This window comes from Lutzomyia longipalpis, chromosome 1, assembly GCF_024334085.1.
Source record: "Lutzomyia longipalpis isolate SR_M1_2022 chromosome 1, ASM2433408v1".
Taxonomy (NCBI): Eukaryota; Metazoa; Arthropoda; class Insecta; order Diptera; family Psychodidae; genus Lutzomyia; species Lutzomyia longipalpis.
In genome coordinates, this window is record NC_074707.1 from 4,233,044 (window position 1) to 4,251,185 (window position 18,142).

The 18,142-nt window shown below is 36.8% G+C and overlaps 2 protein-coding genes across 2 annotated transcripts in view; one reads left to right on the forward strand and one right to left on the reverse strand.

Moving 5' to 3' along the window:
- The window catches only part of LOC129786570 (nuclear pore complex protein Nup88), an 850,897-nt gene that overhangs the window by 552,987 nt on the left and 279,768 nt on the right, over nt 1-18,142 (reverse strand). The gene's annotated exons all lie outside the window — the stretch shown is intronic.
- LOC129786617 (uncharacterized) lies at nt 4,148-5,890 on the forward strand. The gene is made up of 4 exons (XM_055821741.1): nt 4,148-4,383; nt 4,450-4,761; nt 4,828-5,000; nt 5,453-5,890. The coding sequence occupies exons 1-4, from the start codon at nt 4,255-4,257 to the stop codon at nt 5,613-5,615; spliced, it is 777 nt and encodes a 258-aa protein (XP_055677716.1). The 5' UTR covers nt 4,148-4,254; the 3' UTR covers nt 5,616-5,890.

Consider the following 18,142-nt stretch of genomic DNA (forward strand, 5'->3'; position numbering starts at 1 on the left):
ATATCGCCCAAAAGAAATGAAGTGTTGAAGAGAGGAAACATCGTTGTATTATAGGGAATGTCGTTACAAGAGACGTACTCGTGAAAATTTTTACATTGCACTGAAAAATCTCTTGTTTTTTACATCCATTTTACATACAAAAACTCCCACAACAAAGAAAGTTAAAACTATATTCCATCTTCTCTCTCACAGCACTCGCAGTTGTGAGTTTATTGCTACAAAATATATTATCATGAAAAAATTGTTTAAAGAGACTTTAGCACCATAAACTTAGAGAAGAAGGAAAAGTAGGGAAAAGTCTTGAAAGTCAAACACACAGAGAGGGAAAGTTGAAGGAAAAAAATTAAAGACAACGATGGAGACGCCTGGTTGTCTAAGAAGGTCAGATGAAAAATTGAAAATTAAAAGTGAAAAAGCCGCTTTAAAGAATGTTTTATGCTCAACACTACATCATGAGAATTCTCGAAATATTTTGTTCGTTCTTTATTATGCTTTTGAATTGAACTGAACAATTTCGGGTTAGTCTTGTCAATTTTCATCCAAAAGCTTTGGAAAAGAGCTTTTAAATCCCACTAAATACCAAATAAAATTATTTTATAAATTCAAAACAAACAATTTATATTAAAGACTAAACTATCTTCATAATAATTAATTGATTTATTATTTTAATTATAAAACTATTGCAATTGGAGAAATTTTGAAATTTTCACGTTGATGGGATAATTTTAGAATTATTCTAATTTTGCATTTTGCATTCCGAAAGCAAGTTGATTGGAAAGGAAGAAGATTTTCCAGCAAAACCATTAACCCCATTGAGGTGGAAACTATTTGAGTTTATTGAGTGTGAGAGGAAAATAGCAATAAGGATTTCACAGTATGTAGAGTATATAGAAGTCAAATATATATAGCAATATAACTCTGATATATTTACCTCTTCCTCATATAGAAACACATGCTAATGGTTGACTGATAAATAAGGACTTTATGGTTGAGAGATGGTGCTGTGAAAATTCCTGCTGGTGCACCATCGAGATCAATTCAGTGTGTGTACGGAGAGATATTAGTGGTGAGATAAGTGGTGGCAACGATGATGGATGGAACATTGGACGGAGTTTTGCCGTCAATAAATTTTATTTGTGACTGTGCTCAACTCCTTGTCTCATCATCCAGTACCCCACTTGGAGAGGAAGCTATCTGCTGTGGTATTACTCCGGGAATTTGTACCGCAGAATTATGGTGATGGTTGGATATTGTGCCCACAGTACAATCCTTCTCTGTCTCCACACAGTCACCTCCCATCTCCTTGTCCCACTATCCCCTCACAACACCTCTCTCAGAGCTGGAATTGTCTGCAAGGATGCGACGCCGGAGAAGCCAAAAGGGGTTACTAATTGTCCTATTTTTTTTCTAAACTAAATGCTTTTCTAATTGATTTTGCGTTAACAGGTAAGCTTAATGCCCTAAAATCAAATTAAATTTTTGCCACTAGATGGCACCAGTACAAGCGCGCCAAATTCAAACAATTTCAATAGTTAGACCACGAAAATTAATTTAACTTGCTAAATATCAAAAATAATGTAAAGAAAAAAAGGATTTAACAACCCCTATAAGGGGAAAGCTAGAACTTCTAGACTTTTCATCATGTCATCGCAATGACGGCAAATGGAGCGGGTGTGTGATCGGTGCCAGTTGCCTTCAACCACATCCATCGTCCCCCGGACGGACAGAGATAAATGATGGCGGGAAGGCATAATCGTCATGAACTGAAGAGCAAGAGAAAGACATTTGGCAGATTTGACCTTTAAGCGCACCGATAAACATGGCAACCTTTCAATGCTGTCCATGAGGAAAGATATCGAGGAGGATTTCATGTCTCGCACCCGGAAGTATTCCATTTACCCATATCCGTATTCGATATACAATTCCCTCCGCCCCCTCCTGACCTTTCTGCACTATTTGAAAAATTCTCCGCATGTGAAATTCATCAATAATTCCTCGCAAAAATGTCAATTTAATCGCATTGGGTGATCATTTCCTTTTGCGCGCGTGGGAAAAAAAGCATTGTATACAGTCGTGCTCTCGTGGTAGGACCGTCGTCAAAATGACTTCTCCGCGGTAAAACGGCTTCAGAATGAGGAATTTTGCCTTCGCAGTGGGACAATTAGTATCCTACCTTTCCAATAGTACTAATTGTCCCACTGCGAAGGCAAAATACTTCATTCTGAAGCCGTTTTACCGCGGAGAAGTCATTTTGACGACGGTCCTACCACGAGAGCACGACTGTATAACAAAAAGCAAAACTATATAGGTACGGTGTCCCATTTATTTATTTTGGCACCACATTCAACCATGGAGGATACATAACATTTGCAGAACTCCTTCAATTTTAATCAACGTGTTTACCCTGAAGAAGTAAATTGACAGTGATTTCCTAAAATTGCCCTATTTGTTTCATCCAACATTTGGGAAAAATACTTTGTCCCCTTTTTTTCGATTTTCCATTAATATTGAAGTTTTCCCAAACTCATTTGCTATTCTCTGAAATATTTATAAGGGAATGGGGGGAAAAAGGAGCTCCTCAATGAATATGCTATGAACTCACTTTGCCTTCTCTTTTATATGGGATGGCATAATGCAATAAAATCAACAAGACTGGTGGATAAATACATGCGAAAAAGGACCTTTTCCCTCTCACTCAGGGCCCTCTAATAAAATGGGCAAGAAGAATAATAAAAAAAATCCCCTAAAAGCCTAACCAAGGAGAGTTAGAAAATCACCCACAAAGTAAAAGTCCTTTAAAATATTTTTTTTTGTCGTGAAGAAACCACAAAGGATTATTTTCAAAATCTTAGAAAAAAATGCAAAAGATTATTGCATGAATTTGAGAACGCAGAAACGAAGAAAATTCGAAGGCAAAACTTATTTGGGGGAATAAATCTTTCAAGGAAGTGCAAAAGTTTTAAAAGAAAAGTTCTGTGAAAAATTTACAACCACTCTAATTTCACAATTAAGTAAGAGAGGGGTCACTTTGCCTCGTCAGTTGTTCCGTCACGTTAAAAAGGGTGGAAAAAAATATATCCTTTCTTTAACTTGTAACGGAATTGCAGGACTTCGTAACTTGAGTATGTATGTCTCGTAGTGAACTTTCGCAACTTTTCCTATATATATGCGAACTTGAAAGCTTAACGCAAAAGTCAATCAGCAGCGTGCCAGAAAAGCTCACATTTTGTTCTAATTGTAAATTATTATTTAATAAATGTTCTGCAAGATTTTGCAAAGAATTACGAAGCAAATTATTGAAAATTCCGATCTTATAATATTAATTATTTGGAATATTTTTTAACCTCTGAGATGCGGAGGCCTTGGCACACCCTTAGAATGCGAAGGTGGGGTCGTTGAACGACCCCAAAAAGAAGGCCAATTTTCTCCCAAACTATACAACCTGGAGTTGTCGGGTTAGTGCCTATAGATTCCTTATATAGTCCTCTTGCCCCTTGCATCACAAATTCGCCACCACAAAACACGTAGAAGTAGATATTAGGGAAAAACATTTTTCACTCATTTTTCACACTTTCTTCGTGAGAAATTTGCCACGAAGTTTACCGCAACCACTATTTTTTCCACTACTTCCCCGCATTCCCCTCACTTTCCGCACCAAGATAAATGGCAATATTTCTAGAGAATTCTTTATTCTTTTCAACATTTATGTGCTTCTAATTATGTTTTATGTTGTTTATGTTACTTATTCGCGATAATTTTGACACTGAGACGGTAAAGTGAGAAATAAAAACAAACCCTTAACCCCTTCAACCCCATGATTCATGATGTGACTAACTTCATTCTAAGAAATTTTCCGCAGCATGGCCGTTACACCAATTTTTGAATTCCCTTCTTTTACCTTTTCCTTAATAACTTTTCTTGTGGTGGTCGGATTGAGCTGAAATTTTTACACAACCTTCTCAGATAACCAAGGAACTTATTTCCAGAAGATGGGAAAGGTATCTTTTATATTTATTTAGTTATAGCATGAAATATAGCGCTGGGGTCGTTCAACGACCCCGCTCCGCATCTCAGAGGTTAAGCAATTTCACCCGATTTGCCAAGAGGTTAAAAGCTCTTCAAAAGTTTGCCGATCATTCACGAAGACCAATATCGCGGAAATAGTGTGCCATAACCTCAAATAAATTTGGAAGTTTCTCCCCTTTTTTGTGGAAGAATTTTGTGAAGAAAAAAAAAACCCCGGAAAACTCCACAATGGACAATAAAACCAACGTGGATGGTCACCTGAAGAAGACTATCAAGGGAAATGGTGGACTTGATAAGTTGAGGCTGAAGTACTCAACAAAAATGAAGCGTCATTCCGGCACTCAAATCAGCGCCAAAGTAAGAAGACAGGAAGGAGTAAGAAGACTCCCCATGTGGGCTAATTCTCTCAAATGTTATTTCCAGTTTGCTTTGCGTGTGCTGCAGAAGCAAAAACTTATTGCCCAGAAGCAAACAAACATCCCCGAGAAGAAGCCGGTGAAGGAAATCAGGAAGGAAATTAAGGAGAAGATTGAGAAGCCCAAAGAGATCATCATTCCGGAGAAGACTTCATCACTTCAGGAGGAAGTTCCAGAGAAACTCCAGGAGAAAGCTCAAGAGACACCACAGAATGCAATTGAAGTGCCGGAGAATGCACCTTCCGGAACTACCCAAGACATTGTCATGGAGATAGTTAGTGAGCCGGAAAGGGCGATCCCTGTTCAAGAGTTCACAGAGGTGGGAAAATTCAAACAAATAATTTTAGAAAAGTTTCTTTTTAACACAATTTTGGTCCTTAATCAGTTTGCGCAGGAAATGAAGCGTATTGAGCAACTGAAGGCCGGACTTTCAGATGATGCAAAGCAGATTCGGGATTTGATTGAGCAGTATGAGCAGCAGAAGAGGGATTGTCAGGAGATGATTGACAACAATGTCAGGAAGGTCCAGGAGCTTAATGCTAAACTGCGATTGATTACGTAAGTAGAACTCTTGAGCTTTTCTTCATTCAACATTCAGAATCAATTTAGGGGTATTCACGTAAGAATGTAACGTAAAAATAAAACAAAGTAAGCCTACTTAGAGAAAAAACTTTGAAATTCGTTTTCATGCTTTTACGAAAAGTAACAAAAAATATTTTCCATGAATTTATCACGTAGAAAATATATTGGTTTATCCAATATTTATTCGGATTTCTAACCTAACATTCAATGGGTATGAATGAGACAGAAAATCCAAATTGTACTGAATTTATGTTAATATCTTAGGTTAGAAATCCGTGTAAATATTGGACAAACCAATAGAAAGACTATAGCTTAAGTTACAAAGAAACCACGCCCCCATTGTATCTAAGCTTCTATGTAAAATTCTTTTAGTAATTTTTGGTAATTTTTTAAAGATTTTTTTATTCCTTCGTATTATTCTCATTTAGCCACAAGAAGAAAATTATGGATGAGAAGGTTTGCGCAATGGAAGTAGAATCTCAAAACATGAACAAACGCTTCGATGAAATGGAAAAGCAGAAGATTTTACTTATTGCCAAATACGAAAACTTCATGAGCAATATTGTCTTGCGCGAGGAAACGTCCAATTAAAAAACAAATAATTACTTCTTTTCCTTTCATTTGAAGATTATTAATTTTCTTATTAAAACGTGAATTACCCATTGCATCACGTAAAAAAAATCCTATTTTACGGAAATATTTTAAGTACCAGTGAAATATTTTATACTTTGTTAAAAATATTGAAAATATAATGAAATTTATGTATTTAATTGAGTACAAAAAGAACACTTCTCACCTTAAAGATGTTGCCAAAAATTACAAGAAATAAGAATTTAAATAAATGATTATTAATTGAATTTAAAAAATTGTTTTTAATTTTTTTGCGTCCTCTTTAACGCCTGGAGGACAAAACTGGCAATCGCTGCCAATTTGACTTTTTTAAACCGCCAAAGATTAAAATCTTTGCAACTTGTCTTGATAAATTTTACATCTATGTATGCGACTTCAAATACTAGAAGTTAGCTCAAAGAAAATGTGGAAAAAACGTTTTCTTTATGTTGCATGACAACGACAACTGACAAAGTTGACTTGCGTGCAAGTGCTCGTGAGAGAAACCGAGAGAATGATCACTTTCATTCGGGACGTTCTCTAGTGCACATGCGCTCCTCAAAAGACTTTATTAAAAATTATACTTAAGAACTCAGTGAAATTAAAAAGTGAATTATTAGTATTAAGTAGTGGAATTAGTATAAGTAAAATAGTGAATTAGTAATTATCTAAGATCAAGACGTGCATAGCAACGAGGCCACCACCTTCCACCACCTGCTAGACCGGCGACAAAGAGGGATAATAATTATAGCCTCTTTTGGCACAGGTGAGTCCAAATATAACACTTTATAATAGAAAATTAAGCTCAAAGTTTGAGGTTATAAATTCGTGTCCTCCAAGTGTTAAACAGTTTTTCAGTACAGTTTAATTTTTTTTTTGAGTTTTAACCGACAAATATTTAATAAGAAATTTATTTTAACTAAAAAAATTGCTTAACACTCGGAGGACTTTACTGGTACTTGCTACCAATTTGAACCTAAAAATCGTCACAGAATAAAATCTATTGGACCTATCTCGATGAATTTACCATCTATGTGTAGGGAATTTTAATTACTTTAAGATAACGAAGATAGCAGAAAGAAAATCTCGAGAAAAATCTTTTCTTTGGAAGATAATTGAGGTGAAAGACAGAATCCAACGCGGAGGATCAAATTGGTAATAACTACCAGTCAAAATGCCATACATTTTTGCCATTGTTTTGAGGTTATGTTTCCCCATATTTCCGAAATGAAATGCTCTTGTTCACTTTTCCTCGGTGAAAAACATTAATGTCGACTAATTTAATTGCCGGAAGTGACTAAAAAGTTACTTGAAGAATCAAAGTTTGTGATGATTTAGGCGCAATGATAAATTATGCAAAACTGCAGCTAAAAAAGTCGTTTGAATTGGCAATTTTGCATCGATTCTACGCAATTTTTTTTCAGTGACGATTTTCGCAATAAAATAATTAGTAATTAGGTGTAGGAATGCTTGAAGAAGATTGAGAATTAGTGAAACTTTCGATCCTTGTTCAATAAACTGATTAATAATTAATTATTGAGCATATTTTATCAGCTGGTAGTTATTACCAATTTGATCCTCCGCGTTGTGCCAAATGTTGGGTCCTCCAAGTGTTAAACAGTTTTTGAGTGCAGTTGAATTTTTTGAGTTTTAACCGACAAATATTTAATAAGAAAATTATTTTAACTAAAAAAATTCAAAAGAAAGCCCTCAAGTTTCCCTACAATTTGATGGATTTATTGCGTCTTAAAAAACCACCCCTTTGTCTTTACCTCCCTTTGAACCTCTAAGTTTATCGGGGCTTATGCATCAACCCCTAGAGTATTAAGGCACACATTATCTCTGAAGGATCTCGAAAAACACTCCCACATACATACCTTTCTTTGAGCCTTTCAAATGGCACCCGGGGAGGGAAACCTTTAAAGTGTGCGGGTGGATGTGAATGAGGCCGGAAAGTGACGTGTCTCACTCATTCTCGTGTCTTATTCTCAAGGGTGAAATGAATGATTTTGTGAAGGAGGAGGAAAATGCGAAAGAATGGGGGAAATGCCTGTTATTTCTTCTTCTCTTCCTCTCTTTTTTTTGTACATACTTTTGCCTATGATGGGCATACTACACACCTCTTTTGTCGTAAAATTACGATGATCAATGAACAAGCTTTCAGTATATGTAGGTAGGTACGTAGAAGGGCTTTTTCACTCCGCATGCCATCACCTGTCTAATGATGTCTGTCACACTCTGGTGTGTTAAATTACATGGTGTAGGAGGGTGCGTGCGAAGACACCGAGAGCGACGTCGGGGTGTACAAACCCACCACAAGTGAAATCATGACGGTGAAAATCCTTTCAACCACTCTCTTCCCGCTTCCCGCGCGCGTGTAAATTCAATGTGTGTATAGACTTTGGCATGATATATTCATAAATTTAATTAACACGTCAATTATACGTGTTAGGAAATTATTACGCGTCTCAAAATTAGGCGTCTGTTTATAGTCAGTCACGTGTGTGGGGAGAGATAGTTGAAATTCCAATAAGTTCTCTCAATATTTGTCTTTTCAATAAAATGTTCCCCCTCAAGAGAGCTTCGAGAGCTTTTCTTGGGAAATTCTTCCTTTCCATTGTTTACTATTAAGGGATTCGGGTGAAGAAGAGCTTTTCGAGGTAAAGGAAAAGATGGAAGAAATTGATTCATGATTGAGACAAAATAAAGTAACCTGATTTAAATTTTAATGATTAACGTGAATGCGAGGAAAAAGAATTTTTAGAAGAAACTTTGAAGTATGTACAAATAGTTATTTTTATTCCTTAATTACAAATTCACAAAAGAATCGTCGTTATGGGGGTAGGAAGGTATATGCAAAGTGCTTGAGATTTTCGTAGAAAGATATTTTATTATAGAAAGAATTGAAGATGTTTTGATTAAAATGAAATCTGAGAGAGAGAGAGCTTTCGAAGAAAAGGAATATTAGAATAAAATTATTTAATGGAAAAGCTTTGACAAAAGATAAAAATGAATTTCTCAAGGATTCTGGATATTAAAGTTTTCCCGTTTTATTTGCCCTCTAAAAAATTTAAGTTTAAACTCGCGGCTACATTAGATATTGTTACGAGCGCCCCTTTTGGAGAGTGAGTAGCAAATCATCACGAAAGTTGCAGAACCGGATTGACGTACGGTTCATGAGAGCCAAGAGAAAAGAACACGAATCGAATAGAAAGAGTCTGCCTTGGTCTATCGTAACGCGCGCACGCGAGCAAAGTGAGTGAGCAAATATTCTACGTGAAGTGCGCAAGGACCTTCCGGAACTACCCTCAAGGAAGCTACGCATTGTGAGGAAACTCTACAGGCGTCTCCGGCACCTCCAGACGCCCCTCGACGCCACTTGCCCATCGAGAACTTCCACGTGGCCCTTGGTGCCTCAGCATGCCCACGTTCTAGCCCAACCGCTAACGCCCACGCTACTGATGTGCGCCCCATTATCGCCAGAGACCCGTGGGGCCCTGCCATTGGGGAATGTCTCCCCACCGAGGCCCTCAGGCCGCCTTCCCGGACAATCTCTGGCCGCCACGTGGAGTGCCTCCGGCCTCGTCGATGAAGACGTCCTTTTGGTGGCACTTTCGGCTTTCACCCTTCATCGGGTCACGCCTTATGCCATCCGAGGGAAGCAGGAGCTTCCCTTCCTTCGTGAGAATTACCATTCACCCTTCCGGAAATGCCACACCGTAGTGATGACGACACAGTGCTCTCTCGCTCGCTCTTCAAGCGACGCGTTATTGAAATCGCCACCAATACACCGGGCGACAAACTTGATGTGCAATAGACGGAATAAATGTAATTGTGTACCGTGGAAAGTCAGTGTTCTTAATCTCCTTCGGTCTCCCTCTGGAAAACACCCCCAGCCGTTACAATATTTTGTAGTACAGATTAGTTAAAAATCGAGTCACCATTAGGCAAAGACTGAGTCTACATTAGGCAAAAGCTGAGTCTGAATAAGACGATTGAGTCGCAAGTAGTCTTTTTTGAGTCACAATTATATGGAGTCCCTTATTTTATTGACACGTAAAATTACCTAATAGTGCCAATAATTTTATTTTTCATTTTATTTTCAATATAAAATGAAATTCTTTGAGATACTAGGCGCCTCCATCGAGATTTGTTAGCAAAGTTTTCAAAGAAATATATAATTCCTTGTGGGGAAAAAATATTGGTGTTCATTACCTCCTTTTTGTAGCTTTAAATTTGATTTTTCTTCTCCATTCTTTCCTTGAATTGAAAGGGTCTTTTAGAGAGACTCTCTTACGGAGTGAAGCAGAGTAAAATATTGTTGTAACTTTACCTTGAATACTTTCTCGTCTTTTTCCGGGAGATTTTCTTTCTTTCTTTTCACACCTCTCCATTAGTTTGGGCGCTATAATATGTATTCTTTTGCTTCATCAGTTTGCTCTTCCAACCATGTTACAAGAAATAAACCTTCCTTGGTAAAAACCAAATAAGGAAAACAAAAGGGATGAACGCCCCAAAGTTTTCCCACAACAAATAGTGTTAAGGAAAATTGGTGCGGAAAATGTAAGCTTTTCTCCCATCCCGTTTTTGGGGGGCTATTTAATGGATGAAAGCTCGCCCTTCTCATGCACTCTCCTTGTATACATTGTGAAAAAAGCAGCAATAAAGCAGACCAAAGGAGAAGCATGAAAAATAAACAAAAACACAAAGATGAGGAATTTTCTCTTGGATATGGTGGAAAAATCTGACAATGAATCAAAAGAGTTTGAGGAAGAGAAAAAAATTAAAAGGAAGGGGGAGAGAATTTTTTCATTCGTATCAAAGCTCTCGCTCTCTCTTTCACATTATCCTTTTTCTTCACATACTTTGCATATGTTTATAGGAATTATACGTTTTTTCTTCGTCTTCGATGATTTATGGTTTAATAAAAGTGTTGTATGTTGATATGTGTGCTGCGTATAAATTATTTTCTATTTCTGAAAAATATTTATGTGTATGCTTAACCCCCTTTCCACAGAGCTATCTTTTTATCGTAAAATGCGGGAAATCAGTGGCATAAAAAGCTCATGAGTTTTTTTTTTAAATTCGCGAATCATGCACTTCATTCAATACGTTTCCATTTGCCTTTTTAATTTTATTGAGTTCGTGTTTGAAAATAAAAATACCAATTTCATTAGTAAAATAGCCAGAATAAAGCATTGAAAGCTTTCAATTCAACGCAATTTAAACCGGAATGAGGTTTAACATTTTTGAGCTTTTTTGAATTTTATATTAATTTACTACAAAAGCTCTGAATTCATTTTTTTAGAAACTTTTTGAAATATTGCATTAAAATTTCATCTAAAAATATTCTCTTAAAATTCAAAGGGTTTCTTTTAAAAAGGAAACAAATCTCAATTTCTCGTGTTTTTTTAAGCTCTATTCAAACATTCTCTTGCACACCCAGTCAGCAGTGTATGTAAAACATGTGTGTCGACAAGAGATTCTTGGAGAGATTTTTCAATAAAATTTTTACAACTCAACAATATCCGGATATATGTATGAGGAGGGAGCAATTTGTAAGCAGATTGTCGATACACTTGCCTTTGGATGTTTGCAGAAAAATTTCACATGTTTCCTTCCCTTTCTTGAGATGAAAAATTAATAAGATTGTTTTGAGTTTGCTCTTGAGGTTTCCTTTTACCCGCAGTCAGTGTTTGTACAAACAAAAAACTATCTTTGAAAGAAAATCTCTGCAGGATTTCCGCTTTTGCTGTCTTCAGCAACACTTATCGTATTTTCTGTGCAGTTTTTTTTTGTAAGCAAGCAAACACAATAGGTTAAAAGCTTCAAAAGCTCCTTCTTTACGTGTTTCATTAAATAACCTAACTATGAAGTTATTTGATTTTTTTTCGTGGAATTTTGATTTTTCAAAAGAAGAACATTAGCGAGCTTTTGTGAGGTATTTTAATTTAATAATTCAAACAGAAGCAAACAATACCTACATAGTTTTCATACCCACCTTGCAAATTCTGGGAAATTCATTAATTTCAAACATTTTCAGCGCAGAATTTCAACTTTATTTCTAAGAATTGCATAGAGTTTAATACTGATTGCGGGTTTGCTCACCCTGTGCTCACCTAAAAATCTCCCTCTTAATTCCCCTGAGTAATTCTAGGAAGGGATTGAGGTATTGAAGTTACCCTGCAAGTGAACAGATTACAAAGAGAAATCTTTGCTAAAAATTGTTTGTTGAAAGAAATGAAGAGGGGGTGGGGTGGGTATGGTGAAAAAGGGCAAAGCTCGTCGAAAATTCCTTCAGGGAAAAATTCAATATCTAGCAATATCTGCAGAGAAAGAGAGAGAAAATGTCGTGACAGGCAAAAAGGTAACTCATTCCATTCTTTTTGGCGTGTGCACAAGTTCTGTGTGTTAAAATGGTGGGGATGGTGTGGGGTAGAAGGGCACAAAAAAGGGGTGGGTGGGCTCATGGGAGGTATATAGGTAAGGAGAACTAGAGGAGAAATATATCGCGTATACAGAAAATGATGATGGGTGCTTTTTATTGTTTCCACCCTTAGTCAGCGCTATTTCCATTTTCTTCACCACTTCTTGTATTAATGCGTGTATTTTGTATGTTGGATTTGTAATGTAATGAGGTAGAAAAAGTGCCACCCATTGTACCCCTCACCCCAAAGCACAACCCCATATTTTCTCTCATACACTTCGCACCTTGTTTTGTGTCTCAAACCAATTGTGGTGCTTTTCTTACACAACTGTGCGCAGGGAGAGGGGGTGGCAAAAAATGACCTACAATACAAACCCCAACCAAACACCGCAGAAGTTGCGAAAAGTGAGAAAAACGCATCACACCGAGATCGTCATTAAATTAGTCGTGAAGCAGAAGAAACACGCGAAAGAATGGAAAAACGGTGATGCTGCTTTTCTGCAAATGTTTTTTTTCTTCTTCCTTTCTTCCCTCTAACCGTTTTGTGGGAGCTTTTTCCTACCCTTCAACTCACCCCATCACACTTTGGTGGGGATAAAAAGGACTCTTTTTCCCCACGTGAAAGTAAAAGATAAAATGTGAAAGTCAACTCGTGCCCCATTAGGCAAGCTGTTGGGTAATTTAATTGATTTATCCCTTTGAGGTAAAATTTTTGTGGGGAGAAAATAAAATTTTTGGGCTTTTAGGATCTCCTTTTAATATGCTTTGCCCAATAAAGCTCAAGAGCTTTTATGGAAATTTCTACTATAAATAATTTTGAGGGATTTCCTCGCAGTGAATTTTTTAGTATAATAATTAATTTAATTATATATTTTTCAGTTTAACCCTTTGTTGACCATTATTGCGAAGCTTTCACAATCTAGGAATATATTTGTTGTATTTCTAAGGCATTTTATAGTTACGGAAAGAGAGCAATAAAAACTAAGAAGAGCAGCAGAGATATTAAAATATTACAAATCGCGATTTTTTGCTGAAATTTTGATTCACAGCGAATCTTTAGGGGTTAAATCAGTTAAATCTTGCACTATAATAGACTATATAGGGAGAAAACGATCTCCTTCCGGTGAGCGCCAGTAAGAAAAGAATTTTACTGAGAAAATCCCAATTCCGTGCTCAGAGCTTTCGATGCACTCTGCATCATCCTCAGTGAGTCAATTGGAGGAATTAAAAAACTAAGTTAAGAGGGGGCACAAATTAACATTTTTGAGGGGTGGCGGGTGGATGAAGTCCAAGAAAATCAATCCACCCGCCACCCCTCAAAAATGTTAATTTGTGCCCCCTCTTAACTTAGTTTTTTAATTCCTCCAATTGACTCACTGAGGATGATGCAGAGTGCATCGAAAGCTCTGAGCACGGAATTGGGATTTTCTCAGTAAAATTCTTTTCTTACTGGCGCTCACCGGAAGGAGATCGTTTTCTCCCTATATAGTCTTGCACTATAACTTTCCGCAAAGAAGGATTTGTTTTTGCACAAATTTTGGTACAAATCGACATTTGAGACTTGAGAATATAATCCATTCTGTAGACAACAAAGATGTTTTGTATGTTGAGGCTTGAGTGATCACAAAAGCCGTTCGATTCAGGTGAAATAATTCACTCATTGTGTTCGTTAACGCTCACATGAGCCTTCGTTTGAATATGATTAATACGATACGGTTGTTGATTAGCTTTACACAAAGCTCCATGAGCTTTAAGCTGAGACAACATAAGATTCCTTTGAAGAGTTTTGTGGATTTGCTTTACCCCATACAAGATAATGATTCTTGTGCATTTTTTAAGCTCTAAAATGAATTTTGAATTATTTGGAAAAATAAAATTATTCTTCTTTGAAAGCTTTCAATTATGAACAAAGCTCTGGGAATAATTTAAGATGTTTTCTTTGGAAAATTTTCCTCTGATCACCTTAAATTCACAAATAATTCATTTAAATGAATTTACGTTAATTTGTGAGCTTTCAGAGCTTTTTTTTATGTATGTATTTTATAATAAGGTTCCTGTTGATTTTCTCTTGGCTTCCTCTGTCATTTTCCTTTCGAAATTCAAGAAATTCTTAATCACAAATCCCGGAAGAGTGCCTTTTTGTTGTTCAACCATCTTCAAATTGATAAATTATGCAACATTTAAGTTCAAAATGCGCATAATGTGTGTAAGTATGTAAGCGCATTTAAGATTTTGTGGTGTATTTGAGTCTTCTCCTCCAGTTTTCCTTTTGTTCTGTATGAATTGCACATGAAGCCTTATCTTTGTCTCCTATAACCCAAGAATTAGAGCAATTTCAGCATTCCAAGGTTTCAAATGGGTGTCTTGTGTGTGTGTGTGCGGGTGTGGTGTTTTTGGCAGAGGCACAGAGGTGATATACTCGATGATTTGGAACAATGAATGATAATCCTGTGTGGTTTGGAATGTCAGGTTGTGTCATTACCCGGCTGACACAACTTTAAGATTTTTTAAAGATTTTCACAATTCGCGTCAATAGAACTCGTCAGTAGTTCCCATATAAAGTTTTCCGACTATTTGTTCGAAAATGGCACTTTTTTTCGTGTATATGTATTAGTGAGTAGCGCTGAGTAGCTCATCCGTGTGAGTAGCAAATTTACCGACTCCTTCATTTACGCGACAGTAGAATAGTCGCAAAACTAAACCAAATTTAATTTTAAGACCACAATAATATATTTTTTCAATGGTCCTAATACATAATATTTTAAAATTTCTTTTAAAATTATATATAAATTTATATATATGTATGTATATATACATACATATTATGTATATAAATAAAACAAATTTGACTTTGTGAATATTTATTATACTTTTATTGAAAAATTTAAGTTTCATATTCGCCCTCTGAATATGATTCATCTACCAGGTCATTCTGTCGTCATCTTAAAGTTGCTGCTCCTTAGCGTAGGCGACTCTGAGATGCCTGAATTTGGGATGCCTGATTTTCGGGATATTCCATTGGCGTCTAGAATACAGAAAAATAAAATTTTTAATTCATTTTGATATTCAGGATTCTGTAATAATGGGTTTTAGAAAACTTACCAATTCTTTTCTCAGAAAATATTTTCCTTGTTTCTTTTTAAACTCCACAATACTCACAGCAACACCTTGATTAAAAATGATTCACAAAGCACTGGATGTCAAATAACATAGACTGCAGCGATCCTAGCTAGGAAAAAGAAAACTTAAATTTTTATTTACGCGATGTAATAAAATCGTCAAGAAATCAGGACTGCTCGTAGGTGAAATTAATTTCGTAATTTTTTTAAGACTAATTTTTGAAAAATCTATATGATTTCATCTAATACCGACGCTGTAGCCAATGAGTATTAAAACTATTCACATTCGCGTTATCGAAAGAGTCGGTTTTTACTTGGGTGCAAATGTATGTGTGAGCTCACTCTGAGCTTCGCCTATTTGCCACTAGGTTTGTTGACGCGAAGTGTGAAAATCTTATTGATATAGGTATTTCTCATGTGCAAAAGTAATTTCAAGATTATCTTCCGACTAATATCTTGAAACTTTTTCCTGACCCGTAAAAACCACTGACTCTGTGTCAGCCGGGTAGTTTTGAGGTGTACGTACACACAGTACACATTTACAGAAGAAAAGCAAAGAGTCTCCGTGCCGCAGGGGTGATTCAACAAATACTTTCTCTCTTTCAGGTATTATATGTATACATAGGTACATATATACATTTCACATTTCCCCCCTGAAAGGTATTATAGAGGCACCTGGGCCATTTGAAGAGTACCCTCTTTCTCCGAGTTTATATGGAGAAGGTGAGCTTTTCCCCGAGACTTAATGTAAATTAGTGTGTTGCCAAAGGAGAGGGGGAGGGGGGTGGAAGGGAAGGTGTAACGGAACCAGCATAAAATGTCCTATTTGCATAATTATACGACAATGCGAATTTCTCTCTCTCCTCTATGAAATACTATTCATAACTCTAATGGGTCATGAACAAATCTTGGTGACTATCTGCTTCCGGACGGTTTGAGGAGAGCGAGGGAGCTTTTCTCTGTTGTGAGAAGGAATGCGTGTGAGTGCCGAGAGGTGCGGGGAGAATTGAGTGAACATTTCGATATGTTTTAGTGTTGGAATGAAGAGGGGAGAACTTCTTGAGCGATGCGAAGAGGAAGAGGGCGGAAGGGAAATTATCCCAAAGTGCACAATCATCATACATCCTCTCCCTCTGTCTTCTCAACCCTCCTCCTGCCCCTCCAACAAAAGCCAGGACCTGTAATGATGGAGTATGGCGAGTATGCTTATTTGTGATATCAACCATTGTATAATTTATGTTCTCTTCTGGGGCATGGGGGTGGCGTACAGTGGGGGGTGGGGGATATGTAATGCCCTCAATTGTCAGAAAATCCCCAATTGAGTGCGCGCCTTTTTACTGCGTGAGGGGGTGGTGCTATGTATAGAAAAAGAATATTTTGAGATTTTTTCCAAGTCGATATTCTATCCTCTTCAAACAATTCCGCATCACACATATACACGCATATCAATGCGGGGACTCAATGGAGGCGCACTTCTTTATTCCTTTTGGATGCTGTGAGAAATGGGCTGGAGGGTGGGTGTGGGCAAATGTCTTAAAAGGAACAACTTGTGGGGCAAAGATATATCAAATGGAGGAATGAGAAGATAGAAATGGGATGCTTCCGTGAATATTTGGTTTGGTTTTCTATGCTGAATGAGAAGTGAGGCAGAATAGTAGAAATTGGAGATTCTTTTGTTATGAAATTCCCTCTGTGTGTACTACCAGACGGAAATTCTCTCAGATATGTCTTCCGCGTTTCTATCATACAAGGTGCTTTCACCAGGCAAAGATTTTTTGTTAAAAAGGTCATGAAAAATGCTTGAAAAAATGTTACTTCATTGAATTTTCAAAGCAAAAAGTTTTTAGGGAGAGAAATGAAAAAGAGATTTAAAAAAAAAATAAATCGAAGCGTTGTCTCTAATGAGACCGAAGTTAGTCGAGTTGAAGTCGCGACTAGTGACTAGTCGATGGATTTTCTTGAGTCGTCGTCGCTGATCAATTTTGTCGACTAGTCGTAAGTCGTCGTAGTCGATCTCAAGTCGACTCAAAGTCGACTAGTGCTCAAAAAATAATAATAATTTGATCATTTTTAGTTTTTTAATTTATGAAAAACCTCAAAATTTCTTATGATTTAAAAATACAATTTACCTCTAAAAAAACTTTTTTATAATAAGTTAATTTTAAGCGCAAAGTGCACTTTGAAGAGAAAATATTTTTTTTTTCTTTTCAACTTATTTTATAAAAAGTTAATGCCAAACGCGTAACAGTTGACGAAGAAACAATCTTTCTTAAAATCCTTTTCTAACAAAGAAACGTTACAACTTCTGTAAAATATTAGTTGGTATACCACAATCGTGGCATACCAAGTATTGTAATCGTCGGAAAAACCGACCACCTCAGATCGGGCTCAAACTTGGTATGAGCACGTTTCAGACAACCCACATTCCAAAACTGGTGGTGGAAAATTTTTGATCCGGCCGGCCTGCCATTGGTCCCCATTTTGCCTTATAGCTCGAGAACGGTAATAGATAGAGACTTCCGGTTTGAAGTTTTCTATAGAAATGTGGGTGTAAAATTTCATTTTTTCGCATTTTAAAAATTCAAAATGGCCGCCGTCCGCCATTTTGGAATACTGTCAACCACTTCCCTTATAGCTAGAGATCTGAAATTTTAGTATGTTCTAGAGCTCAGCGAGACGTTTTCAGCGAGACGCGTCACGCTATGTCGGTATGAAAATACCGACATAGACTTTTAAATGCACAAATACCCTATATCGGTACTACCGATATAGAGTACCGACAAAGCTTGACGCGTGCTGAATCCGCCAACAGGTTTTATAAAAATATCCTGATATACCAGGATTTTGTCGGTAGACAGTCTGCCGACAAAATCCAGGTCTGTCTGCGACTGTCTGCCGACAAAATCCTGGTTATATCCAGGTTTTATAAAAATATCCTGATATAACCAGGATTTTGTCGGCAG

Coding starts and splice junctions, on each gene's coding strand:
- LOC129786617 (XM_055821741.1), top strand. CDS start 4,255: ATGGACAATAAAACCAACGTGGATGGTCACCTGAAGAAGACTATCAAG. Junction 4,384..4,449: donor GCACTCAAATCAGCGCCAAA/GTAAGAAGACAG, acceptor TGTTATTTCCAG/TTTGCTTTGCGTGTGCTGCA. Junction 5,001..5,452: donor GCTAAACTGCGATTGATTAC/GTAAGTAGAACT, acceptor ATTCTCATTTAG/CCACAAGAAGAAAATTATGG.